At 44.8% G+C, this 27,858-nt stretch overlaps 1 protein-coding gene across 2 annotated transcripts in view; it reads left to right on the top strand.

Annotated features, from left to right (window-relative positions):
• Window positions 1-19,256, top strand: part of PAH (phenylalanine hydroxylase) — a 71,710-nt gene extending 52,454 nt beyond the window's left edge. Inside the window, exons 6-13 of one of the 2 annotated variants that reach the window (XM_036866968.1) lie at window positions 3,245-3,441; window positions 5,525-5,660; window positions 6,721-6,790; window positions 10,338-10,394; window positions 12,756-12,851; window positions 13,380-13,513; window positions 16,554-16,669; window positions 18,730-19,256. In XM_036866968.1, the coding sequence (XP_036722863.1) occupies window positions 3,245-3,441; window positions 5,525-5,660; window positions 6,721-6,790; window positions 10,338-10,394; window positions 12,756-12,851; window positions 13,380-13,513; window positions 16,554-16,669; window positions 18,730-18,773 (850 nt within the window). In that variant the 3' untranslated portion in view covers window positions 18,774-19,256. The other variant, XM_036866969.1, reaches the window with a different exon arrangement.
• The last annotated feature ends 8,602 nt before the right edge of the window (window positions 19,257-27,858 follow it).

Genomic DNA, 27,858 nt, shown 5'->3' with positions numbered 1-27,858 from the left:
ATAGATATAGATATAGATATAGATATGAAAGTGGCAATAACTTGCCCAAGGTCTGACACAGCTGGGAAGCTGCAGAGTTACAGCTCAGATTCTCCTGCCTCTTCCCAGGAAAGCAGGGGCCCCTGGGCCACTCACGTCTAGGTTGGCATGAGCTGCCCCAGGAGGCATGTAAAGAGCACAGAGCTGTCACTGCCCCAGACTGTAAAGATGGGTGCTGTCAGGCTGAATCTGCAGGAAGGCTGAGTCAGAACCTCAAACAGGCAAGTGCAGGTGAAAGGAGGGCTCCAGAGTGAACCCTCACCTCCTTGGGTCTTTATTCAAATGACACCTTCTCAGCCAGGTCTTCTCCAATGTCCCAGGTAAGACTGAAACCCCTCCCTAACACTCCCCATAGGGACCTTTGCTCTTCTTTTTCTCCCTTACACTTTTCACCATCTAACAGAATTGTGTGGGTTTTCTGTCTCCCCCACCACTAGAAATGTGGGCTCCACAGGGCAGGGATGTTTCTTTTTTGTTGTGGTAAAAATATTTAACATGAGATCTAGTTTCTTAACAAAAATTTAAGCTTACAATACAATAATATTAACTATAGACAATATTGTACAGCAAATCTCTAGAAATTAATCATCTTACATAACAAATTTAATACCCATTGAACCACAACCTTCTGTTTTTCCCTCCCCACAGCCTCTGGCAACCTCCATTCAACTCTCTGCTTCTGTGTGTTTGACTCTTTTATGTACCTCGTGTAAGTGGAATCACGCAGTATCTGTCCTTTAGTGACTGGCTTATTTCACTTAGCATAATATCCTCAAAGTTCATCCATGTGCTTGCATGCGGCAAGATTTCCTTATTTTTAATGCTGAGTAACATTCCATTGTAAGTGGTAGGGATTTTTAATTGTTTTGTTCACTGCTGTATTCCCAGAGCATCATGAGTGTTCAATAAGTACTTGTTGAATGAATAAATGAATGCATGAACCTAAGAGACCATATGATAGTAAAGATTCAAAGCGGTAAGTCAGAGATGGAGCTGGGAATTGTGTCTAGAACCACCTAGAAGGCAGCTGCAGCAGGTTTGGATTATGTTACTGGGGTGGGGGTTAGGCTTTCAAATTTTACATAAGAATACAGTAAATGGACTTAGGGATTTATATCTTTCAGCTGCAAGTCAACTCAAACAAAAAGGAGGCTTTTCTTGGCTCCTATAAGTGAAAAGTTTAAGGGAAGTAGTGGAGGCACAGATGGGTCTGGGACTCAGCGTCTCATTCTCTCTCCCTCCCCCTGACTCTGGTGTCCTCTGTAGTGGCCTTGCTCAGAGGCACTGGCCTCATGTCTCTTGGAGGTGGACCCCAGCACCGCCAGGCTGACACCACAGCCCAACCAGAGATTCTGTCTCTTTTCAACAGAATCAACAAAAGTTCTCTCATTGAGTCTCATTGGCTCTCATCAGGACATGGGCCCATCTCTCAGCCAGTCACTGTGGCCAGGGAAATGAGACACTCTAATTGACCGGGCCTGGTCACATGCCCACCTCTGAAGGTAGGAGCGGTGGAGTCTCCTCTTACCTGAACCTGCAGACTGAGATGGGAGAAGGGTGCTTTACTGGAAGAATGGGAATGGATATTGAACCCCTGGCACGGTAAATGTCAACCAGGGGGACAGCTCGGTGCCTAGGATGTTACTAACTCTTGAAAATTTGTTGCAGAAATAGCAGATACCTTTTTTTCTAAATGAGAATCCATTATTATGATAATTACCAACGATCCAATGGTATTATTGTCAGCACCAGTGTTACGTACTTTATACATAGCATTTCTTTTTTTTTAATTTAAAAAAATTTTTTTAATTTTTAACATCTTTATTGTATACATAGCATTTCAGTTAACTCTCCTCCATACCCTCCAAAGAGTTAGCTGGTATTAGCCCGCCTAACGGCTGTGCAGACTACACTCAGAGAGGTTTACTAAATTGCCTGAGGTCATTCAGCTAGGCAATGGCGGAGGGAGCGAAGCAATGAACCCATCTCTGTCAGTTTCCAAAGCCTGTTCTTTCCCTGCATCAGCACTTAGCCCTGAAACAATGGTGCATCCATAGGCAGGGGCTTTCCTGATGTTCTTTTCACAGTCCCTACACCATTATAGAACCCTCTGGGCTTGTCTTGCTTTCAATTCTTAAGCAACAGTCGGTCTTTTTTCCCTAATCCCTGCCCATCTTTCCGTGGAACATAACAATGACTTTGCTTTAATGTCCTTGGAAGAGCGACAACTCTGAAAGGGCGGGAGGGACCTAGTCTGGAGCCTGAAGACGATCCGTAAATCTAAGGTAAACAGTCTCGCCTTGTCCCAGACGCCGTGTACCCTGTTAGGAAACAGGCCTGTAGCCCAGAGAACAGTCACGGGTCTTTGAAGTCAGGCTTTGTTTGGTTTTTGTTTTCACTGTTCAGAACACAGCTCACTCTTAGATGGTTTTCAAAAGGACCGATCGAACTAATGACTCTCAAATTACAGTGTGTCACCTGGGAGCTTATTGGAATCCAGATGCCTGGACCCTCCCCTTCCCCACAGGTTCCGGATCTGAGGGGCAGGTCCAACATACATACTTTAATAAGCTCTCCGTACTTTTGTTACGTCATAGCGGAAGATGCTAGGTAAGCAGATCTTGTACCTAGCATGCATTTAAGTACCTTTATAACTTCCTAGGGGCAGAAATATCAAATCCAGCAGGTACATGCCCATTAAACAAGGGATCTCAAACTCATGGTACACATCTTAAATCCACTTTAGCCAGCAGGTAGAATTGCTTTAGTTTGCTTGAACTTGGATGCCTTTGTTTAGAAAGAGGATGTATTCTTCACTTGACTCAGCCTTCACCGTCCTATTATCTGTACCTGCTACTTCACACATTTCTATTACAGGCTCCTGAAGGTAAGTGAATTTCCACACTGGGTAAAGAATAGGAGATAGGAGGGCAGAAAAGCCAAGTGGTTTCCCAAAGTGAGAGGAAATCCTTGGTGCAGTGGACGAGGTGAGAGCTTGTATCCTTGCTTAACCAAGTCACATGAATGTTTGCTATATCAAGAAATGGAATTTTCCTCTTTCAAATAACTTATGAAATATGAAATCCGCTGTCGTCGGGGGCGACAGCTCACCCACTCTGAACCCGTCTCCCTCTGCTAAGGCTCCTTCGTCCTCTACTCTTGCACCTGCCCTGCTGCAGACAAATATTTCATGTCTGTATCCTAGTGGGCAACCCATCCCTCGAGTGGAATACACGGAGGAAGAAAAGAAAACATGGGGGATAGTGTTCAGGACCCTGAAGTCCTTGTACAAAACCCATGCTTGCTACGAGCACAACCACATTTTCCCACTCCTGGAAAAGTACTGTGGCTTCCGCGAAGATAACATTCCCCAGCTCGAAGAGGTTTCTCAATTTCTGCAGAGTAAGTCCACATCAGGGTCAAAAGGTTGGTGCGGGGAGGATGGGGAGGGGAAGAAAAGTAAATTGAGGATGCTGATGCAGGCAGGTTGATTCTCCCCGGAAATCTGGGATTTCACTGCTGGCCTCTGCCTCCCCTCCAGCCCCCACTGTCATCCAAGAAAAGATGTGGATTTTGCCATATCCATATTCCTGAAAGGATTTTTTTAATACTCAAAGCCCAAGGTGCCTCGTCAGGGTTCTTCCTGCAGCTCCTGCTACGTTACGAGCTGGCTGCAGTGTGCGTTTGTGTAAGAAAATGAGATTTGTGCACAGATACCTGAGCTCTAAGTCTATGCGTCTGGTATCTGGAATCTTGCTTTGATCCTCTCTAGTTGGGAGAAACTACCTCAGTTTAGTCATCTGTCAAATCTGTCAGCCTTTTAGCCTTTCTCCTAGGGAAGTTGTGAGGATGAAATAAGATATTGAGTGTGAAAGCATAGCGTTACCTAGTGTTACAGTAGGTGCTCATTGAATTTGGGCTTCATTGGAATCTGAGTAACTCAGTGGGTAAATTGACCTGCCCATCTTTTCCAGGAGAGATAAGTGTTTTCCTTTCTGCCAGGTGGTGTTGACTCAGCAAAATCAAAATAAACAGACCCAACATATTAAACGCCTATTATGTGCCGGGTAAAATGAGGGAAAGTGGGGATACAGACCACAGGGTTATAGAAAGAGTTTTCCGTGCTTCTGAACTATGCAGAGATGCTATGGCCAGCTCTGGGGCAAAAAGCCAGGGAAGCTACGTGGCAGGGAGGGAAAGGGTAGCTAGGATAGATTGAGAGAGAGGGCGGCTAGATGACCTTTTGAATCCCTTCCGTTTAGAGTCTTTGCTTCTCAGATAAAGAGAGGAGTGGGGGCCCAAGCAGAATGAACTTCAGCCTGAGGGTCTAAGGCACATAAGCGGAGGGACAAAGGGGTCTTAAAGACATTCTTTGACTAATTACCCACGTTGCTATGGCCAATAACAAGAAGAATACAACAGTAATACTAGCAGTTGGGGAGGTATAGAGTAGCAATTAAGGAAACAGACTCTGAAGCCAGACTGCTGGTAGCTATGACCTTGGGCAGGAGCCTTAACCTCTGTATGCCTCAGCTTCCCCATCTATAAAGTGGAGATAATAAGAGCATCTACCTCCTAGAGTTACGATGAGGATTAATTAGTATATATAAAGTGCTTAGAACTGTGTCTGACATGTGGTAGGTATTATACAGTGTTAGCTATTATTACCATGATCACTGCCATTACTATTCTCCTTCCAGGTTTGGAACAAATTGAGAGACAGATATAGGCACCAGAGAGATGGGTGATCAAAATGTCAGCTGTAGTATTGATAGAAGCTACTTAGAGAATGTGGTATAGATGTGCAGCCAAAATGGATTTCCTAATATTTCACCCCTGGATTAGGTAAACTTACTTGCCAATTCATTGGTGCAGTGTGTAGTCCATTGCCTGGCCAAGAGCAGACTAGAATGAGCTCCTGTGTGGGCAGTGAAGAGAGAAAGGGCAGAGAGGGTTAAATGGAGAATATTCATTTCCTCTTCTCAAATCCTTCAATCAGAGAAGTCACTGTTCCTCATGGGGTGTCCTGTGTGAAGCACATACAGAAAAGCTAGAAGTGCTCCTTTCATACTCTTCCGTCTTGGGAAGTACAGTGAAAATTCCCTCCCCACTCTGGAAACATGAGAAGTAGAGAATAAGCATTCCACCCTAACAAACAATAATGAAAGCTAAATTTATTGGATGTTTCCAATGTGCTAGGCTCTAAGTATTTTATACTTACTAGCTCTTCTGATTCTCAGAATAACCCTAAGAAGTATCTACCCCCATTTTGCAGATGAGAAAACTGAGGCTCAGAGAAGTGAAACTACTTGACTCAGATCACCCAGCTAGAAAGTCCTGGGGCATAGATTTGAAGCCAAGTCTGCTTGGCATCAACACCCATGCTCCTGGACAGTCGAGTGGACTGGTTCCCTGCCTAAAGGTCTTCAGGCCCTTTTGGCTCCCTGTGATGGGCTTTCAGTTTTCTTTCTCCTTTGCTTCCCAGCTTGTACTGGTTTCCGCCTCCGACCTGTGGCTGGCCTGCTTTCCTCTCGGGATTTCTTGGGTGGCCTGGCCTTTCGAGTCTTCCACTGCACTCAGTACATCAGACATGGGTCCAAGCCCATGTACACACCTGAACCGTGAGTATCGTGCTTCCGCTACCAGCTGCCACGGTGAGTGCCATCTGTCCCTGCTCCAGGTACACTGTGGGCTGGTCCACGGGACCAGTTGCCTGGATGATGACAGGACGACAAGGGAAACTCATCTCTTCTGGGGATTTTCTCTGTCTGAATAGATTGTACTGATTGGAGATTTAGGTATCTTGTGACTCAAAGGTTCAGACCTCCTCTGAATGAGAGAATGAGAGCTCACATTCAGATTCCAAAGGGATGGTAGAAGTCAGAGCTGTGACGTGCCCAAGGGGAACGGGAACAAGTGATGGCCCGGCTGTCTCAACACCTCCTCATTCCTGAATCGCACCTAGATGATTCTAGTCTCCCTTTGCCTGGATTGTGTCTTGGCTGGAGGTAGTGAATGACTGGCCACCGTGCTTTTAGCCATCTTCTTAGTCAGATAGAACTTAAGCAATTGATAGGAAAAGTCAGCAGGATGCCCCAAATGATCTTTCCCAGCCCGCCAAGTTCATTACTATAAATCAGAAAAGACCTGTTCCTAATAAACCTGGTGCCGAAAGTGTTAAATAAATGTTAAGTTTTCTTCTCTGACCAACGGCTGCCCTCTCCAGAATAAGAGAGGACTGTTATTATTATTATTATTACTATTATTATTTAGTTCCCATGAGGAATAACTAACTGAGCATATTGTATCTGCCCAGGGATGTCAATACCAACGATAAGACTTGGGATGGGAAGTGTTTGTGACCCACAGCTCGCTCAGGTGTATGGGAGGTGCTCGTAGGAATATCACCTCTTTTGTTCTGCATCCCACTGGGCGTACACCTAAGACCCCCTGGCTGCCGTGCCCTGCCCTGTCCCTTACTTTTCTTTCCCCTTCTCCCTTTTCTCTTGTACCTTGTCTCAACTGATCCCAAGCTTTACACACCACTTATTCTTAGGAATGAGTTTGTAAGACTGAATGAGTTGCTTCCTTTCTTCCCACCCATTCCTCACGTAGAAAGACTGAGTCTGTCATGGCTTATATCCCTCCTCCTCTCCAAGCTCTGTGCTTTCTGTTTTTCAGTGACATCTGCCATGAGCTGTTGGGACATGTACCCTTGTTTTCCGATCGCAGCTTTGCCCAGTTTTCGCAGGTGAGGAACTGATCTCTCTAGCCTTCTACTTACAGGGGTGAGAGCTGGACTGCTCAAGATAAATTGAATCCACGGAGGGGCCTTCATGTCCTCTGCAAGGGTAGAAACCAGGTACAGTTCTGTGATCCCATCACAGATGGGTATGTGGTCCCATGGAGCTGGCCAATTGCCAATCCCAGGGACCACAGCATGGAATTGGTGACTCAGTCATCCTCTGAATTGTGTGTTATTGACTTAGCTAATCTCACTTGTCCTACCAGGTGTAGTTTAAGAGACTTTTCATCCGTGAAATCCTCCCTGATCCCCATGCAGAAGTAACCTTACCATCTTCCAAGTTCTCCGGGCATTTTTTTCCCGTCCTCTTTAGGGCCTTTGCCACTTTCTACCCTGTCAGGCAGTCGGTTTTGTATATGCTTTAATTAAGTAAGATGGCATTTGACAAGAATCCAATGCCAATAGCCTGACTCATAGCTGACAAAGAATAAAGAGCCAGTTGCCTCGTCACCATCGTCAAAGCAGCAGGCTAGGCTTTGATTCATCTAGTACAGTGGTGAGCAGTCTCGAAAATGCTTTTTGGACGAGTGAAAGGATCCTAGTAATTCTCCCCTGGCACTGAGAGGTGGCCCTAAACCATGACTGGGTAGCTGCGATCATGGGAGAGTTGAATGGTGCTGCTGGGGGGCATGTTGCCAGGCAACCCTGTGCCTGGGTCACAGAGATGTGGGTCAATAAAAGCCCTTCCTGACAGTCTTCTTCCTCACAAGGAAGAATAAGGATCAAATGGAAGGACCCATGAGCAAAGGCTGGGCCACGTGTATGTGAATTTCACAAGCATTTCCCCTCAGCAGAAAGAAAGAACTATTTGCACTCTTGAATGAAGAGGCTACCACTGAGTAGCTGAAACAAACTAACAAACAGAAAGCAGAATTAACTGCTTGCTAACCAAGGGAAAACTGCAGTTGTTAGACACTGCCTCTCTAAACAAAGACAATGATTGCTTTTATGTGGGTTTTGGGGGATTGTGAAGTTCAGAGATTGTTGGACTTTTAGAAGTGGGAGTGTTTAGAAATTAGGTGAACTTTAACTGTGGAAGTGTCACCATGGGACTGAGGCTATTTGCCGACCAGCTGACTTTCAGAAGTGCGGTTCCTGCTGCTGAGGTGTCATTGATTGCTTGGGATAGCTTTCAAACCAGGATTTGTTAATATGGCCAAAGGAAGATCAGTTTTTTCCTCGGGGAACAGGAACTTTTAATTCTCATCACCAGAGGTTATTCTGCCCAATCAGAGGCCAAGTGGCCGTTCTCCCCAAGCCGTTTCCATTTTGGGGACTTCCCACAGAAGACAGGACAATTACCTGAGTCAGCAGACAGAAGCTACTGGGTCATCAGTGTTCACGGTTCCAACTTTGACCCGGACAGTTCCAAGGCAGGGAGTCATTTTGAGTTCCCTGAGCATATTCCTTTTTGATCTAAAAGCAGGACACTGGAGTGCAGGATGGGGTGGGGATGAAGCACTTTGGGCCCCTTGTTTTAGGCAAGATCTGGGCTCACCAAGAATGGTGACTATTGAGAACAGGGCACTCTTTCAACCTTGCATTTGTCTATGACTTCTGTTCGATTCAGGACTGCGGCATGTCTGGCTGGGTGGATGGAACACAGATGGGGAAGGGGCAGGAGGGTGGAGCCAGGCTAAGTCAGTGTCTGAATTTGATTCACTCTAAATCAGACAGCATTTTCTTTGCATGTAATGGGCTTGGCCAGGGAGGGATACAGAGACGAAGATCATGTAGCCTCTTGCTTCCAAGTGGGCCCGGTCCTTGGTCCTTCTCTCTGTCTGCTTTAAGTACCATCCAACCTCATGGCTTTAAGTACCATCTCCACTCTGATGATGAACACATTTATATATCTAGCCCAGACTTCAATCCCAAAACTGAGACTTACATATCCAACCATCTACTCAATATCTCTGCTTGGATGTCCGATGGACACCTCTATTCATCCTGTCCAAAATGGAATTCCTGATTTTCCCACTCAAACCTTCTCCACCCACAGCTCTCCCTATATTAGTTCATGGCAACTCCATCCTTCCAGTTGCTCAAACCTAAAGCATTATTGACTCCTCTCGGATATACCCCACAATCAATCTTGCATAAAATTCTGTGTTTTACCTCCAAAATATGTAGAATCTGACCATTGCCCATCACATCCACTGCTGCCAATTTCATCTCAGCCCTATCACTTCTCATGCTGGTGACTGCAGTAGCCTCTTAACTGGTCTTTATGCCTCTACACTTGACCCCCTACAGTCAATTCTCACACAGCAGTCAGAGTGAATCTTTGATGGCACAAATCAGATCTTGCCACCCTTCTGTTCAAAACCCTGCCTTGGCTCCCCATTTTGTTGAGAGGAGAATCCTAAGCCCTAAAATAGCCAAGAAATTCCTACATGATTGAACTGCAGATCCCTCTTTGCTATCACCTGCCACCCCTGCCCCTTACTCTGCTCTAGCCACAGTGGTCCTTCCCCATTATTTGAACCAACCGACACTGCCCCTCCTTAACAAGCTTTTTCACGGGCTGTACACTTGGCCTGCACAATGCTCTTCCCTCAAGTATCAGCAATGCCAACAACCTCTCTTCCATCAAGTCTTTGCTCAGATATCACCTTCCCAATGATGCTTACCCTGGAAGCTTATTTAAAATCCCAGCCTCCCCACCCCACCCCCGCTTTCCTGGTACTCCGGATCCCCCGTGTTCCTTCCTCCTTTTGTTTTTTTTTTCCCAAAGAACTTACCACCTTGTAACATACCTATGTATATGCTCATTATTACTGTCTTTCGCTATCCACTTAGACACTATTTACAAGGTCAAGGATCTTTATCATTTGGTACATTGCCTGCCACATAGAAGGCATTCGATAAATATTTTGGAATGAATAAATGCATATAGTAGGAAAGAAACATATATATTTGTATATATACGCTATGTCTGATACGAGGTAGGCTGGAGCAAATGCTGTAAAAGAGACAGAGACCACTAGGGGATCCTGGATTTGGAGCTGTGATGACAGGTGGTCCATGACATCTCAGACTCTCCAGCTATGTATATACCTGGACAGATGTCAAGCACTTCTCTGCAAGTCTCCTGTGGTGTCTTCAGGGTACATGATTAAGTCTCATCTAGTGCTCCAGGAATGTTCCACTTGACCTATGGAAGAATAATCAGGACATGAAACTTTAGATGCCACCTACCGTGTGACCTTGAGCAGGTCATCTCCCTTCTCTGTGCCTCTGTTTTCTCTTTTGCAAAGTGAATACCAAGGACCAAGTGATGGATAAAGGCTTCCCCCATTCTAGAGATCTGTGATTTTATGAAATGTGGTCAAGGAAGATTTGACAGAACAATGAGAGTCTATCTGGGCCCTTCTGAAGGCATCTAGCCACCCATCCCTTTCCTGTGGTCAAGTACGAGGTTGGACCCGAGGGTAAAGGTTGAATATTGGCAGATCCCAGCCATGCGAGTGACTTTGTTTCTCCACAATTACAGGAAATCGGCCTCGCCTCTCTGGGTGCCCCTGACGAGTACATTGAGAAACTCGCAACAGTAAGTTCTCTCTCTTCCTGGTGGATGGTGGCAGTGCCTCAGGTCTTTGAAGCTTTGCTCCTTCCCTGAAAGCCAGGTCATTTGCGGAAAAAAAATCAGAATGCCCTGGGTTACATTTTCACAAGTGACATTTCACATTTTGACTTCGTAATGGTTCGATTGTGAAATCAACTGCATGCAGACATTTCATTTTAAACAGTGTCTTGAAAACACCAACAGGCTATAATGATAGTCCTTGAGAACCCCCTTAAGTGGGTGGGAAGTAGCCTGGATTCACAGCTTTGAAGAGGGAATATTTACTCTCTACCTTTACACTGGAGCCAGCATTAGGATCTTTCCTTTCTCAGACACAAGGTAGAAAAGGGGGTGGGCTTTCCCCTTCTAACTGAACACTTCCTTCCCCAGTGGATGTGATGACTCATCCATTGAAGCCATGGAGGCAGTGACTCGGCACAGCAGCGCTTTCCTTCCTACAGACCCCTTTCCAACTTGCGTGCATCCCTCCCTAGCCTCTAAGCCACATTTCTTATAATGTGCTCAGCTGGGAAGATGAGAAATAAAACTTTATAATGGAATTAGGGACCGCAAATGAATGCAAATATATCATGAAGATGTATCAGTTTAGAAGTTTATGAATTCAGTTTATCAGAAGGCCAAAAACTCCCAGATTCTTTCTCACTGACCAGCTGCTCTGAGACCCTGGGCAAGTGGCTTTTGCTTCCTCATCTCTAAAAATAGATACAATCGTTTATATTCTGCCCATCTCAAAAGTATATCATGAGGGTCTTGAGGGTCTGAAGAGTTAAATTTGTGTGAATGTGAGTTTTTAAATGCCAGATGCTATAGTGATACAAAAAGCAACTTTCAAAGAAAACTGCAGAGCTTGATAGAATCTCTCACTTGTAAGAAAAAAAGAAACTCAGATGCAGAGCATCATGTTACTTGCTGTAACAATGATGAAAGTACTCATTACCAACATAGCTTCTCAAAAAAAAAATCTTATTATTGATATACTGAGCTGGAGACAGTCTTGGGGTCCTTGCTCTGCCCTTGAGATGCTGTGCCACTGTATGCATGTAACTTGACCTCTCTGGGCTAAAGACTTCTCATCTGTATGTGCAGAGGTCAGACTAAGTTCTGACAGCCTTTGCAGGTTTAGCATTCTCTAGTGCATTAAACGGGCTTAACTAGAAACCCATGCCTAATTCTCCAAGACTGTGGCGATCTCTAGCACTAACTGGGCCTTGGCTTTCTCTTGGCCCTATTCAGTAGGGTGGTGCCAGAATTCCAGGACCTTATTGCCCAGGCCATTTATCTAGGGCACGTTGCACTGGGAGCTATTGAAAGAAAAGGATTTGGTTATTTGGGAGGGTAAGTGCAGTGACTGACAGGGTTTTAACACAGATTGTTGGATGGTGGGGATATTAAATAATAACCTCCGAACTGAGAAGGAACTTTGAGGCCAAAAAAAAGGAAGCAGGAAACTCCATAAAATGCAACAATGAAGTTTATTGTGGGTAACTTACACACAGGCAGGGCCAGGCGGAAAACATCCAAAGGCATTTGCAGCCGCACTCTGTGCCACGAGAAGGGTGCAGGGGGATTTAAAGGGGCCAAAGCTAAAGATAGAATCTGACTACTAAGGGAGAAGCATGTCTGCTCCGTCAGGAGCCAGGGTTTTTTCATCCCCCCAGGGGGGTCTCATGACCATTATTCCTCATGAGCCATTAACCATCTGCGTCAGCAAAATTTTTTATATCAGGTGAAGTTTTTATATCAGATGAAGGCAAGGGTAAAAGTAGATGAGGAACTTGTCTGGCGCATTCCTTGTGAATAGGCTAAAGCTCAGTCTTGCAGAAAGGGGAGGGGTTAGGACTGCAGGCTTAGATGGAGCTGACAAAATGGGGTCAGTGTGGTTCAGCCACACAGATGATAAGATGCCCCCTCACTGATTCTATCATGACCCAATCCCCTACCTCCCCCTGTGGAGCCTGATGGGATTGTCTGGTAACTCCAGCCAACTTAGGGGAGCATCTCGCTCTAGCTGATGCCATGGAGAAGAAGGCAAAAGGGGTGGAGGAGTTCCTGTCATAGAGAGAGTTGCTTGTTGGGAGTATCCACTGGGGGCTTCCTCAGTACTCCTCCACTGCTTCCCATCACGTCTTGCATTCAGCCAGCTCTTGATTCAACAGGTGACTGGATAGGGTAAGACATAGGACACAAAACCATGACCCCAGGTCATGCTGATTCAGAGAACAGACCTGCACAAACTCCCACCTGGGCAGTCCTGTCCTTGGCCCTGGGCCATCTGCTGCCTTCCCCTTCCTTGGGGTGTGCTCTCAACTTGACATTCCATTTCAGATTTACTGGTTTACTGTGGAGTTTGGGCTCTGCAAGCAAGGAGACTCCATAAAGGCATATGGTGCTGGGCTCCTGTCATCCTTCGGTGAATTACAGGTATGACCCTAACAGAAACCAAGGATGGATCTGAAAGTGGTGGGTACAGCAGACCATTCTTTTTCTCTTTGCGCTGTTGAAACCCATTTGTATTCACTTTGAAATTCAACCTGGGGGCTTCTCCTCAAGTGATCTATCTCTTAGCGGCTATGGTTTGGTCATGACTGTGGGTGTTAGAGGTAGTACACAGGTCTCCAGTGCAGAGGGGCCTCCTGAGCCCAAGGTTGAACTGTACATTGGGATATATACAAACACATGCCAGAAAATGTGGTTGGCTCCCACACTGTCTATTGATCACCTTACTTGAAAATGGGTGGGGTAAAATACTCCTTTCTATCTTGACTGCTGGCTTTCAATGAGTTATAAACATTATCTAGTATATGCAAAATAATTTAGTTTACTGCATTTGGGCTGGGGTGTGGAAGGAATCAGGATGAGATGGGAGGGGATGCACAAATGGCCTCTGGGATGCGGCAGGGACCACCAGCCCTGATTTAACCATGAAAACTTTCCATCTGGGACCTGCAGTATTGCTTGTCAGGCAAGCCGAATCTCCTTCCTCTGGAACTGGAGAAGACCGCTCTCCAGCAGTACACAATCACCGAGTTCCAGCCCCTGTATTACGTGGCTGAGAGTTTTAACGATGCCAAGGAGAAAGTGAGGTGAGGTGGCGACCAAGGTGGGTCAACAGCTCTTGGGACCTCCTGATTTGCCCTAGTGCCACTGATCTGTGGGTGGCCTGGAGAGGGGACTCCAATGCCTAGAGCAAGGGCGTGCATCAGACCGCGTTATCTCCCCAGCCTCCCCACCTTTGTCTCTTTCCACTGTCTGTTGAGAGAAGTTCTTTCCTTCGCGGGACCCTGTTTCATAGCTTACTGGCTGAGCTGTGCCGACCCCTGCAGACAAGCCTGACACCCGGTCCTTGCTCTCTGCGGCCACCCGTCCACACCTGAAGTCTCCTGTGTACAGGGCGGCCACAGAGGTCCCCCCACCGAGCAGCGCTAGAAGTCTTCTAACCTGGGGAAGTCCCTGTCACTTTATTCTCCCAGATACTTGCATAACGCGCTCCCTCCCCTCCTTCCAATCTTCACCGGCATTTAACCTTCTCTGTGTGTCTTTCTCTAACCAGCTTATTTACAGTCACGACCCAGCCCTTTCCCGCCAGCACTCCTTATCCCCTTCTGTGATTTATTTTTCTCCTTAGCGCTTACTGATGTCTAAACTCTTGTATGATTTAAGGTCCACCAGGATAGGGATGTTTGTCCTCTCTGTTTCCTGCTCTTTCCCTGACCCTAGCACAGTGCCTGACACATAGTAGGCCCTCAGTAAAGAATTAGCGAATGTGCCAGTCTCAGAGGCAGTTCAGCAAGAGGCTGATGGAGTGGTACCAGGACTCTAAGACTCTCAGGCCTCCGCGTTGATGGCCCTGTCATCAACCTGCTTGAGCCACTCTGCTCCCAGCAGGAGGTAGGCCAGGCAGAGGGTCTACCAGCACAGGGCAACCATGATACCATTTTTTACCACTTTTTTTATACCTTATCAGTGATGGATAATAAACTTAAGGCATATAGGCCTCTGGGATCCTATGAAGCTGGGCACGTCAGCTTTCAATGCACTGGGCTTAGGCAAGCAAAGGCAAAATGCTCGCCCACAAATGTGCTTTGTTTGGCCCCAAATGACTCCCTCTACCCACTTTCTCCAGGGCCCTCAAGTCCTTCCTGCCATTCTTTTCCAGTTTTCTCCTAAACTTCTACCCTTACTGGGAGGCTAGTCTTCCTCTATCCCTAAAGGCTCCACTCTGCCATTCCTGGGACCCCTTTAGGGTTATGGATTTTAGTGGATTCATGAATGATTCCATCTAGGTAATTATAGTAACAGGTAAGATGCCTGGCACCTATTTTGTACCAAACGCTGTTCTAAGTGCTTTTCAGGTATTAATTCCTTTAATCATCAAATAAGACTACAAAGTTTGCAGATGGGGGTGCAGAAACATAGAAAAGGTAAGCAACTCACCCAAGGTCATACAGCTAGTAAGTGGCTGGCCCAGGGTTTGGACCCAGGCAGTGGGGCTTAGAGCCAGTACTCTTAACCGCTGTGTCACACCGGGATCCCACGTGTACAGGCCCTTCTGGAGACGACTCCCTAACCCAGGAAGTGATCAGCCCCAGGCCAGCAGGGAAGGCCTTGCCAGCACATGGGCCTCTCAGGTCTTTGAAATCCCACCTGCTAGTGTCCAGGACCCAGAGGAGACACCCACAAAAGCTCCCATCTGCTGAGAGGCGGCTCGAAGAGCCAACGAGAGTTCTGAAGAACAAGGTTCAAAAAAGGAAGGGATCTGAGCATCTCCGGGATACCCTCAGATCATCCCAGCTAAAAGAAACCAATGCCAACCATTTTCAGTTTCAAGATTTAGTTCTAGCAGAGATGAGGCTGAGTTTGGTCACACACACACTCCTTGGTCAGACGAGGACTGGGCCCGAGACTGACAGCCCAGTTGATGTAGCTCCAGTGGAGGAGAGGTAGATTCTCCAAAGCAAAAACGAGGTGCGCTATGGCAATAAGAGGGGAGAGGTGAGGAGCAGGAAAGTCACAGGTATGTACTACCTGGTTCACGCCACCGTCTGGGCTGAGAAAGCTCTTTTCAAAGAAGAGAGGGAGAGGGGTACTTACCCATTTATTCTTCAAGCATCCCCAGTCACTAATAAAAGATAATAGCTAACACATAGCGCTCTGGTTCCAATTTTATGGAAGAATAAAGAAAGCGAGGTGCAGAGGAGCCCCTTGCCTGTGCCACAAGGGCTGCGATTGGCAAAGGCAGGATTGGAGCCCAGCAGTCTGGCTCTGGAACTTGGGTTTCCGGCCACTATGCCGCACCGCTCTTGCCAAACTTGGAGGACCCTACTAGTCTCCCTTATAACTGTCTTCTCAGTACGGCAGCTTCTATTCTCACCAGAAGCCAATTAGAAATATCATTTGTGATGTCTTTTTGCATTTTATAAGCCATCTGGGAATATCTTCTTAATGATGTTGCTTCCTATGTTTCATAAAGCCCTCATGGTGCATTCCCCCCAGACCCAGGAATGATGCATCGGGGAGGCATGGACGTGAAGGGCCCAGGCCAGAGTCAGACTACCTGTGTCCTTTCCCAGCTGCTAATGTATTGCCTGCATGACCTTGGTAGTCACTTAGCTTCCCCAAGCCTCAGTTTCCTCATCTCTAAAATGGGAATAGTAATGGTACCTTCCTCCTAAGGTTTTTATGAAGACTAAGTTAGTGATATTGGTTGTGAAGAGTATAGCACAGTTAGGACTTGCTATAGTTCTTGGGACATAGGAGGCTCTTGATCCATTTTTTTTCTATAACATTTTTTGGCTGGATTTTACTTACTCTTCTTATTTTATTTCATGATAAGAATTTTGACCTTATTATATTGTGTGCTTTTATGGTAGGCTACTTCTGACTTTTTGGAGGTAGGTGTGAAAGTGTGTTCATATATACACATAAGACACACCTACTGCACACAAAGGCTTCCCAAGAGGACCTCACTAAAGTTCCATTTCACTTCTCAGCCTGGTTCTAAAGTCCCTGTTCTAGTGAGGTTTCAGTGCTACCAAGAGCCAAATGAAATGCAATGGAAAAATCTTTTAAAATTATTTTTCCCCAAACGGTACCCTTCACTTAGATCTATGGGTTTGGTTTCAGGAACTTTGCTGCTATAATCCCACGGCCCTTCTCAGTTCGTTATGACCCATACGCCCAGAGGATTGAGGTCTTGGACAATACCCAACAGCTTAAGATTTTGGCGGACTCCATCAATAGTAAGTAATTTACACCCTTTGAGGCCATTCTCCCATAAATAGAGGATTGTGTCTTCTTACCTTCACCACAGGAACAATAAGAGATGTATTAAATATTTAGTTAAGAAGAAAAGCATCTCCAGGGAAGCCACTGATTTACTGAAAGAGAAAAACTTGGCCAAAAGGCCAGAATTGCCTTGCGTGTCCTTTCTCCTTTGACCTTCCTAGGTTCCACCCCACCTCCTAGCATCACACCATCTTTCCACTCTGCCTTGTCGCTGCCACGTTCCTCTTTCTCCTTTGCATCTTGACCCCTTTCCCTCTAAGTGCCCACTGGATCTTGCTCTGCCTGGAATACCAACCCCTAAGGAATAGGTTCTATCTACTTTATCAACCATAAAGTAGCACATCTACTGACCTTTTATTCTTCCTGGACAATGAGGATGTTATCATAGTTGCTCTTGAAAAATCACAGTGTTATTTGTTCATTGCCCGATTTTTTTCTCGCCTTCAAACTCCCCTCCAGCAACATCCACCATGCTTTCCCCTGGGCCCTGGCCTTCGCCCGTACAGTTCTTGTTTGAAATAGTCTCCTTACCACTCTCACTTAGCTGTCCCAACCCCAGTTCATCTTTTAATCGTTCATAGATATCTCTTCTGATAGGAAGACTGGTTTGGGTGTCCCTCCTACATCTTGGCATTCCCACAGATCCCTCTCTCAGAGCATTTATCATTATATTTTTTATAATTTGGTAATTGTTTACTTGTCTCCCCAACTAGACCTGAGCAGAGGGCCATGTCAGGTTTGCTGTCAAACCCCTAGCAGTTAGCCCTATTCCTAAAAATCATATAAGGTACTCAAGAGCTATTGAATAAATGGCTAAAACCACCAAAGGATCAAGCCTAAAGGGAGGAGCTCTAGGTCAAGTGGAGGTTTCTGTCTCAAACAATGCTAACAAAGACCAAAAGGGCAGGTGGGCTTGAAGTATCCCTCTCATACCCCTCTTATGTTGCCTGAGGCCACTTCTAATACGTAGAGCTAGCCCATTATAGTCATTCCTCCTTAGGTATGGCCCCCTGAAATCAGCCATCTTGAAAAAGCCCAAGGCTGATTCTCCCCCATAGACACCATTTGGACACTCAGCTGGAACAGGTCTGCTCACCAAAGAAGCCAGCCAAGGGCTCTGGAGGCTGGGGTGTGAGATAGGAGGGTCAGGCCATAGCTGTTTTCTCTTTCTTTCTCATTTCCCCTGAGGAAGCAAAAATAACTCCATAGGCTATTGCTTATAAAGAAATTTTTTAAATCACAGAATAACAAATTTAGGAACTGAAGGATTCTTAGAGCTATGTGACCTAATATAAGGCCTCATCACTGCTCTATACTTTCCTCAGGATCTAGGAAGGAGTGAGACTGGTCTGTCTCCAAGGTCCCTTCCAGTTCTATGAAGAGTCTATGTCCCTGTGGCCCCTTGGCATGTGAGCACATGTCATGAATGGAAGCAACTCCATTGTACCTTCCTTAGTCCAGTGGTCTGGCAATCTAGGCTGACTTACCTGCTTAGACCATACCTTCTCAAACCTAGTGTCTCTTAGAATCACTTGGAGAGCTAGTTAGAAATTAATAGTCCTGAGTCATATCCCCAGACTAAATTCACTGAATGTGTGACATGACTCAGGAGTTTGTATTTGTAATAAGGCCCCAGGTGATTCTGACACAGCGGGTTTGTGTGGCTTAGGTTCTGTGGCTTAGCTCCTTGCAAGCAACTATGGTTGGTCATGTAAAAGAGAAACAGAACAGCTAGTGATTTCCTGGGGAGAAAACGATTAACTCCTTCCCTGAGAAACAGCCTGTGGAAAAGGGAAACTAATTACATTTATTAATGCTCTAGTGCTTCCTACAACTTGGAATCGCCTATAACAGCTCAAATCCTATCACCCTAACTAAGCTGCCAGCTCCTTGAAGGTTGCGGTGGTACCTAGTATATCCACACACCCCACTGATCCCCTAGTGTTTTACACACAGTGGACACTTGAAGCGTGTTTGTTCATGGTATGAGTGGCTCCTTTGTTTTTCTTTGTAGGTGAAGTTGGAATCCTTTGCAGTGCCCTCCAGAAATTAAAGTGAAGCCATGCACTGAACCTGATCCGTCAACTTGAGAATCTGTTGATGGAAATCCAACTACTTCTTTCATTTCATCTGAAAAAGTCTGAAAAGCAAACCTTAATTCAAAATAACAGCCTTGAATCCTTTCTAGAACAAGATAGAGGATCAACAAATAAATCAAAATAATCTGAAATGACAGCATGTTAATACATACCCAAAAGCATAATGGTAGATCTTTTGGAGTCATCTTTGATTTAGAGATGATAATCCCATACTCTCAGTTGAGTTAAAAATCAATAACCTGTCACATTTCATCAGAGTTAATGAAAATTCGGGACCTGCTTCATTCAACCTTCCTAAATACTTTTGTTATTTGCTCTAGAGAATTCCTAAAGGAGTATATATCACTCGTTGTGAAACACAAGTCTGTCAGAATTGAATTAACACCTTTATTGGAGTATAATTGCTTTACAATGTTGTGTTAGTTGCTGCTGTGTAACAAAGTGAATCAGCTATACGTATACATATATCCCCATATCCCCTCCCTCTTGAGCCTCCCTCCCACCCTCCCTATCCCACCCCTCTAGGTGGTCACAAAGCACCGAGCTGACCTCCCTGTGCTATGCGGCTGCTTCCCACTAGCTATCTATTTTACATTTGGTAATGTATATATGTCCATGCCACCCTCTCACTTCATCCCAGCTTCCCCTTCCCCTTCCCCATGTCCTCAAGTCCATTCTCTATGTCTGCGTCTTTATTCCTGTTGCAAAAGTCATTTTCTATTTCAGGGAACTATGATTCTAATTACTGCTTTGTTATTTTGCCTGTGGAGATTTTCTTTAATTCAGGAGCCTATTAAAATAGTTATAAATATTAAAGTTTAAAGTGTAAAATCAAAATATTTCTGTATGCTTTATTGTAATCATAAATGCTGCTGTGGAGAGTAGTAGAACTCCCCATCTAACTCCTGCAACGTGCAGTGTCATTCTCCAGTTGATTGTCAAGTCTGTTTTTGGAGACATTTTGAAGACCCTTAAGATGCAATAGATGTTAATTAAAAGCCTGGCTGGTAGGTATTCAGTAACTATTCATTGAATGAATAGAGGAATGCATTATTAAACATCAAATCTTCAACAAACGTGAGAATTTTATTATGTTTAAAAAAACTTTAGGGGTTACACAGTTTTGTAGTTTCAAATATTTCTTGGAATGAAATAGTCCTCTCATTGCCCTTAGAAATATATTATCTGGATAAACTTGTGTTGAAAGAATGATCAGATTCTCAGATTTCCGACCCATCTCAGGGGCTCATTGTGATAATCCAAGTCAAGTCAACAGATTTTTACTTTTATTGGTTGTGCATTTTACATGAACACACAAATATGAGAAACAGTGGGGAGAGTAGCAATGCCTTAAAAGCTTTGCTTTAAATTTTCACACCACTCTACCGTATTATTTTGAAAATAGTTAAAGGATTTTTGTAGTACTTCTTCAAGTGTGATTCTCAGACCAGTTGTATCATCATCAACAGTAAACCCTAGGTGCCATCCCAGCTTACCCAAATAGAATATCTGGGGATAGGACACAGAGACCTGTGTTTTTAAGTACCCCAAGCAATTCTTTTATGCTCAGTCAAATCTACTGGGTACATCAAGTTTGAGAAAACCTGACTTCTGGTGGTCAGTTCTGCCACTTGCCAATTATGTCACCTTACATAAGTCACTTCGCCTCTTTGGACCTCAGTTTAACTCTAACAATGAGGCATTAAACTGGATGACTCAAGATCCCTTCCAGCCTTGAAATACATTTCACATGCTAACGGATGTGTGCTAACATGTGTCTTTAAACAGCTGTCCCTAATGTATTAATAGGGTGTAATAATACCTGCCTAAGTATGCCAGCAGGGTGGAAAGAGCAATTTGGTCTGAATGTGTCTGAGGTTTCATTGCTTTGAAGCTGGGATTTTCTTGTCTGTATGTATTTCCTCATGCCTTTGAAGAACCCATTGACAAGCACTGATTCTAAAAGTGGAAGTGGACTTTTTCTCTGGTGTTCCTTTAGTGCCCAAATACTCTGCAAAGGGACTGTTTTGATAAATGTTTCTTTACATTAAGTGCAAATTAGAAAATTTCTTGACTCTAGAACTGAAATATTATATAGTATTTTAGACTGGATATTTTATTTTATAGTGATTTTTAGTCCTACTGAAGATAATTTAGTGTGTTCTAAGTCAAAGCTTAGGTTTAGGTTGTAATTTTGGCAGGAAGAAATTACACACTGAATGGAAGATATAGTCTCCGAAATTTTCATGTGTTACTCAGTACTTTTTATCTAGGTATAAAAGCTATAGCGATGGAATTCAATATATTTCCATGTGTTAGTATTACTATCTATTTAATATATAGTAAACGAGCAGTTTTAAAAGAAACAATGTTTTACTGACAGCTAATTTGGTGTGTCCAAACAAAAGAAGTATATGGAGGAATATTAAAACTGCATAGCATTAGTGTTCAATGAGTTTTTGAAAGGAGGAAACTAAATTTTAATTCTAGATTTCTAAGTTATATCATTTAGTTGTGCTTCAAAGAATCTACCACTAAAATATCAGCTTCATAAAAACAACAACGTTATCTTCTTCACCTCTGAAAACCTTAGCATGTAGCACATGGTAGGTGCTCAAAATCATTTAAAAATTTTTCTGAGTTGAATCACAGGGAGTGTAGTGAAGATTGTCTCTCACAAATAAACTATTTTGCAAGAAAAAATTGAGAAAATAACTAAACTTGCAATTTTCCCTTTTAAATCTATTGAAAGTTTTGCATCTTAGTCTAAGCTATGATTTTTTTTTTAAAGAAAGATATTACCCCTTGTATAGGCTAGGTTATGGCTACATAGTTTGTATTTATACTGCTCCAACAACTGACATATGGTAGTGCTTAATAAATGTCAATTAATAAAGGGGACAAAATTGCATCAGTGAAACTTCTTAGTTATCCACAGCGGGGCTGAAATGGTCAGAAAGCAATGAGTGACTTGCCTAATAATTGCAAAAAAGCACAGAGGAGACAAAAGAAGAAAGCTTAGTAAAAAATGGACTTTTCAAAAGAAAAAGAAATGTGATCAAACCTTTCTCTTCTCACTGGAGTCTGCACCTACACACACAACCACTGCTTTTTAATAGCTTTCCCGTTCAGTTTCAAAAACTATAAACAGTAGTAGGTTTGATACATGCTATAAATGAACCAAGTAGTTCCTGTGCCTTGAATTTTCTCCTCATTTATAATCTTGCAACTTTGCTAGCTTCAAGGCACAATTTACCTTCTCACCTGTAGTAAGCACAATTCCTTTAGAGCAGGGGTCCCCAACCCCGGGCCGTGGACCGATACCAGTGCTCGGCCTGTTAGGAACCAGGCCTCACAGCAGGAGGTGAACGGTGGGCGAGGCAGCAAAGCTTCATCTGTCGCTCCCCATTGCTCCCCATCACTTGCATTACCGCCTGAACCCTCCCCCTGCCCGCAACCCACCCCCATCCGTGGAAAAATTGTCTTCCACGAAACCGGTCCGGGTGCCAAAAAGGTTGGGGACCGCTGCTTTAAAGAATAAGCTCAGAGTGATAAGCAATTGCAGAGAAGATGGATTCTAGCCCTCCAGAGTATATACAACTCTCCTCTATAACATTATTCATAATTGTTCAGGGTACTCTTTAACAATATTTGTTTTGTATATTTCTTGCACATTGTTTTTTCTATGACAACAATCTCTAAATAATAGAACATTTATGAAAAATAAAGAGACAAGAAGATGTGGTTCTCTGAGAGATGGACTTAAGTCCTCCAGAAGAAGCAGATGATACTGCAGGAAGCATAATACCTGCTCATTTTCAGGTTTGTCAAAATGGATGAAAGGTGAATGGTGATTCGCTTGAACTGCAGTCTGTATTTTTCCTCCGATCATTCTTAGGAGGTGGGTGATGCCCAACGAGAGTAAGTGGATCAGTCTCTTTCATGGAGGTTATTAAAATTAGTGCATACTTTGGATGCCTATGGTTTATTCTTCCCAGAAGCAAATTAAGGAATATCTATTAAAGAAGAAATAAACTTAGTCTTCTCTGAGGCCTCTTTATTCCTAAAGGTTCTCAAAGAAATGTCAGCTGCATCCTGTCCTTTTCTGCAATCACATTTCAAATGGAGAGAGTGCTGGCAAAAGGCTGATTTCCACTATTCCTTGTGAGCTGTCAGGGGAGAGTAGAGTTTGGACTTCGAAAGAAGTGATCAGGAATGTATATTCCTTTGTGTTTTTGAGTTTCTCCCTTATGTCTCTGTTTTCAAAATTGCGACCCTTGGGTTTCTTTGAAAAGTCACTCATCCTATCTCACACACACACACACACACACACACACACACACACACATACCATTCCTTTGACCTCTAAGAGATTTTATAAAAGATGAGTTGGGGCTGAGTTAAGGTCTCTGCCAACGAAGGCACAGAGAACATATTTGGAGGAGAACATGTTTTAAATCTGTTTCTTAGAGAGCCTCCAGCCATTGGCACCACCCAGAAGTAGAGAATCAGCCTGGAAGAACAGCATTACTTGCAAAGGGTAACTGTTGGCCTAGGAAGGCTTTCAATCTCCTCCAGTGTCCAAATACTCCTCACGCCGCCAGCCCTAAAGCTGTGGAGCCCAATGAGCTCTGTTTCTGTGGCCTAAAAAAAATCAAATTTCCAGCAGAAACTAACACACCATTGTAAAGCAATTATACTCCAATAAAGATGTTTTAAAAAAAAGAAATAGATGATCTTTGTGGAACTATAATTATGGACAAGAATTTTGCCCCTTAAACAGAATAAAAATTAACTATCTAAAATTGGCAAAAAAAAAAAAAAAAAATCAAATTTCTGAGTGAGGAAGGAGGAAACAGAACCTTTCCCAAACTTTCCATTCCCAGAATGTCCTGGGGAAAGGGAGAAAAAATCGCTTCCCAGAGCAAAGGGCAGGCTGGGATTATAAAAGAGCGGTTTTATGACAGCGAAGTGCCAGGTAAGAGAGCTAGAACGTGCCTGAGGCTGGAGTGGAGGGAGAGGAACAGACTATCCGCGCCTCCCTAAGCCGCGTTTCTCAGCACCGCGACAGTACCCACACCCAGCATGGAAATTACTGGCCTGGAAGAGGATGGGAAAGCCCGAAGTCTATCCTTTTACTGAGCAAAAGTGAGGAGGGGTAAAGAGTCTAGAAGGAGTAAGGACAAAGGTCAAGAGGCATGACTCTGATGACAGTCTTTCTCACTACAGACTCTGAAGAAATTTTGTCTAAATATTGGAAAGGCAAAGTGGACAAGTGTGATGTGGTCCACTTGGTGACAACGTCCAGTGTTTTGCACTTTATACAAATGAAAGTTGGGTATCTTGTTTTCGTTGGTGGTGCACTCCCACATGATACTATTTGAGATCGGAAGATGTAGCATCTTTCAGTAGCACTGCTCTGGCGACCCAAATTCAAGTGCCAGTTTTTCCATCAAGTTGAACCTACTCGGACAGACTCTTAATCTCCCTGAGTCTCAATTTCCTCCTCTGTAAAATGGGGAAGAGAAATGCCTACCTTATAAGATTGTCACAAAAATCAAATAACATACTTTGTTTATAGGTGCCTCTCAACCACTTTCAGTAACATTCTAACACTTCTAAATGTTTATTATGCTGGCATAAAGCACAAATGAACCCCCATAAGAACTGGTTATTATTATTATGGTTGTTTGGGTCCAGCAACATGATCCCAATTGACCCATCATTCCAAAGAGATGGATGATTGTGGAGGTGCCCTACATAAAGACTCTTTGGCTTACACTTGAGAAAGGAGTTTGACTAAAGCAGAATTTAAAACTTTCAACACAGTCCAGCTGTATATACTATATACATTAAAGCTGTGAGCAATAAAATAATGAAATGTGCATCAACTTGAAGCTAAAACTATGTCTTGAAAAGATAACTTTGGAGATCGAGATGGAAACTTCCTGTTTAAAGCGCGCAATAGACCTTCACTCCTTTAATCCCATTTCTGACATTCCCACACCATTGTGTGTTCTCTTTTTCCTTCTGGACCTATGGCATTACCAGCACTCTTTTAAACCATAACCTCCAAAAAGCCAGCGTTCACTCTGCTGCTAATGCCACTCTTTTCTGCTGGGAATATCATGTTGTGCTCATTCTGTGAAATGGTTAACATAAACGAAATTGCCTTGAAAATCATCATTCTCTAGATATGTTGTTTTACTGAGGAACCAACACAAGAAAACCTACCTTCACTTTGCTGCCCAATTTTAAGGTCGCCTTGGGACATGAGAGTTGGCAGGCTTTTTGTCTTTCCAGGGGCAGGAAGTAGAGATCAATTTTTAAAATAAAAGTAGTTGGTACTATGGTCAAGCCATCTCCCGCTCTGAACATTTTGCTCCAAAGCCGACCCAAGAAACAGCCAATGTAGAGGGTCAAATGGAAATAACAATTCTTGCAAAATAGAAGAGAATGAATTAGTCCCTCAAAGATGCGTACGTTGTAAGAAAGTATCCTCATAAAAGGATCGTAGAATAAATGTCTCCAAAATCTGCCATCGGCTGTATACTTTGACAGAGGGAAGAGAGAATCAACCAACATACAAAGCTTTAAAACGCAGTTTATTACACTTTTCGGGTTTTATTCAACAAGTATTTATTTGCCTGTCTACTTCCTGCTCAGCCCGGGACCAGGCGCATTAAAATGATCACTGCGAGGGCAACGCGGAAGTTGGTTTAGCTGGTATGTTTCCACCTCTGCACCACCCCATTTCCACACCTCCTTTCCTCTTCCCTCCCAGGAGCTCGCCGAACTAAAAGGGGGCACTTCCCATGTTTTAGTCCTGGCTCAGATTCAGCTCGGACGGAACCGAAACACACGCTCCATTTTTAAGGGGTTCAAACCTCACCGATCCAAAGATCCAGTTTCTATTTGGTGAAATTAAAGTTGCATCCCCCGACACACGGACCAGGGCAGTGGCCAGGGCAGTGGGTTTTAAGCCAATCCCAGACTCATTCCACCCTGCAGCTTCCAGGACCAGGCTGGCGGCTTGGGGATCGTGGGTAAAGCAGGAAACGACCACGTGGCTACGCAGCACTCACCTTCCGCTTTTCCGCCTGGACCGAGAGGCAGGGCAGGTAAGGGTGCCAGAGGCGGAATTGCTTCGAGGAGGAAGCAGGCTGAGAGGGTGGGAAGCATCCACATTGTTTTGGTTCACAAGGGGAGATGGCACTGAGGGGGAAGTGAAAAGAAACTTTCAGCTTCGCCCTGGCAATTGACACGCGGTTGGGAGGGTGCGGAAACGCGACACGCAGACTTCAATTAGCCCGCCTGCAAGCGGGTTAATTAAAACCATTTCCGGTACCACAGCCCCGGACTCCTTCATCCGTTTTAGCGGAAGATGGGCGGGCTGCTGTTGGCCTTCAGTATCCGCGCGTTGACGTCGGGCAGGACCACGGAGAGCTGCCGCCTCCAGGTCCTTCTGTCCTCCCAGCCCGGGGCAGTCTCCAGTTCCACCCGGGGGGACCAGGACTGTGGCTGCCGGAACCGGCCCTCTCTTGCTCTGCTCTCCCCACCACCGCCGGGTGACTTCTGGGAGCCTGGAGTCCCGCCTTGAGCTAAGCGCCCTATGAAGGGTCAGAGCCAGAGAGCCAAGAAGGGGGCGCCCCATGAGTACCGAGGTCTGCAGCGCTGGGAGCTCAGCTTCCGCGCCCAAGAGGCAGTACCCAGGGAGATGACAGAGGGGAAAAGGCGGCCGCAGGACCCAGGAGACGACAGGGCGGAGGTGACCTTGCCTTCCTCCCTAAGGGCGGCTGGCTTGTCAAAGGCTGCCCAAGTCATCAAGGTACCCCTTCCCTTCAAAGTGAGGGAAGGGAGAGAGATGTGCTGGAAGCCTCTCTGTGCAGTGGAGCTGAGATCTCCCAGGACAGTAAGCTCAGTGCCTCCGTTTTCCCCTCCACACCCCATCCCTCTTAACACGGCTCTTTGTGGGAAGGGGTGGCCAGGTGTGGAATTCCCTCACCCGTATTAGTCTTTCGTCCCAGTGTCCCCATTTCGCCAACCACTGGGTGATTGCCTCACGCCCACCTCCTCTCTTTCCAGATCCCAGGATCCCCAGGTCCTGTAGAAAGAACTGAGAGGGAGGTGTGGTTACCAGGGCCCAGCTGGGGGTTGAGGTCTGGGGGTTCTTGCCTTTTGTTGGAAGGTGGGAAGAGAACGTGAGACCCTTCTGCTTCACACTGGCCTTCTCTGCTGGCTTCCATTCTAAGTGTAGAGGCAGAGCTCAAGGAGAAAAAGGCTTCCTGTTCATCCAAGACTGAAGATGCTTTCCACAGATATAACCTTTGTTCAAGGAGCTGGAGCTTTCTTTGTGTGGGGGTGGGTTGGTGGGTGGCAGGAAGTACGGGAGGCATATTTCAATTCAACTGAGCAGCATCTTCTAAGGTTTTGATCTCTGCGAACCCCAAAAGTACTCAGGGCTGGCCCAGGAGACAGTGGTCAGGGTGGAAGGCTGGACCTATGATGAGGTTGAGGGGGGCGGGGAGAGACAAGGGAGGAGGGAGGAGAGAAGATGCCCACTGGGTTTTCTTCCCGGTTGGGTGTCAGAATGGGAATGCAGACACACTCTTGCCTTTAGGGATTTATAATTTAAATTATTGCTACTGGTTGTGGGCATCTAAACTAGAATCAGAAGCAGGAAGTATTTGTGGAAGGGAGTCTAGGACTCTGAAAAGAAAATATTCAGTTAAGCTTTATCTGGGTTGGTTCAAGGTGGGTGGAAATCCCAACCATCTGACACCTTCAGGCAAGTGCTAAATGCTCTAAAAAAAACATGAATTGGGCAATGTAAAAAAATACACCAAGATGATTTCTGTAGCACTTTTTGTATTAATAAATATTTTGAAACAAGCCAAATGTCCATCAGTAACAGATTGTTTAGATAAATTATAATCTATATACTGGAGCATTGTGCAGGGGCTCAAAATAAAGTGAGGTAAATCTGTAAATACTGACTATCAGGGAAGTCTAGGAGGTATGGTTAAGTGAAAAAAAAAAAAGCA

The sequence above is a fragment of the Balaenoptera musculus genome, chromosome 10 (assembly GCF_009873245.2).
Source record: "Balaenoptera musculus isolate JJ_BM4_2016_0621 chromosome 10, mBalMus1.pri.v3, whole genome shotgun sequence".
Classification (NCBI taxonomy): Eukaryota; Metazoa; Chordata; class Mammalia; order Artiodactyla; family Balaenopteridae; genus Balaenoptera; species Balaenoptera musculus.
This window is presented reverse-complemented; position numbering and strand designations above follow the sequence as displayed.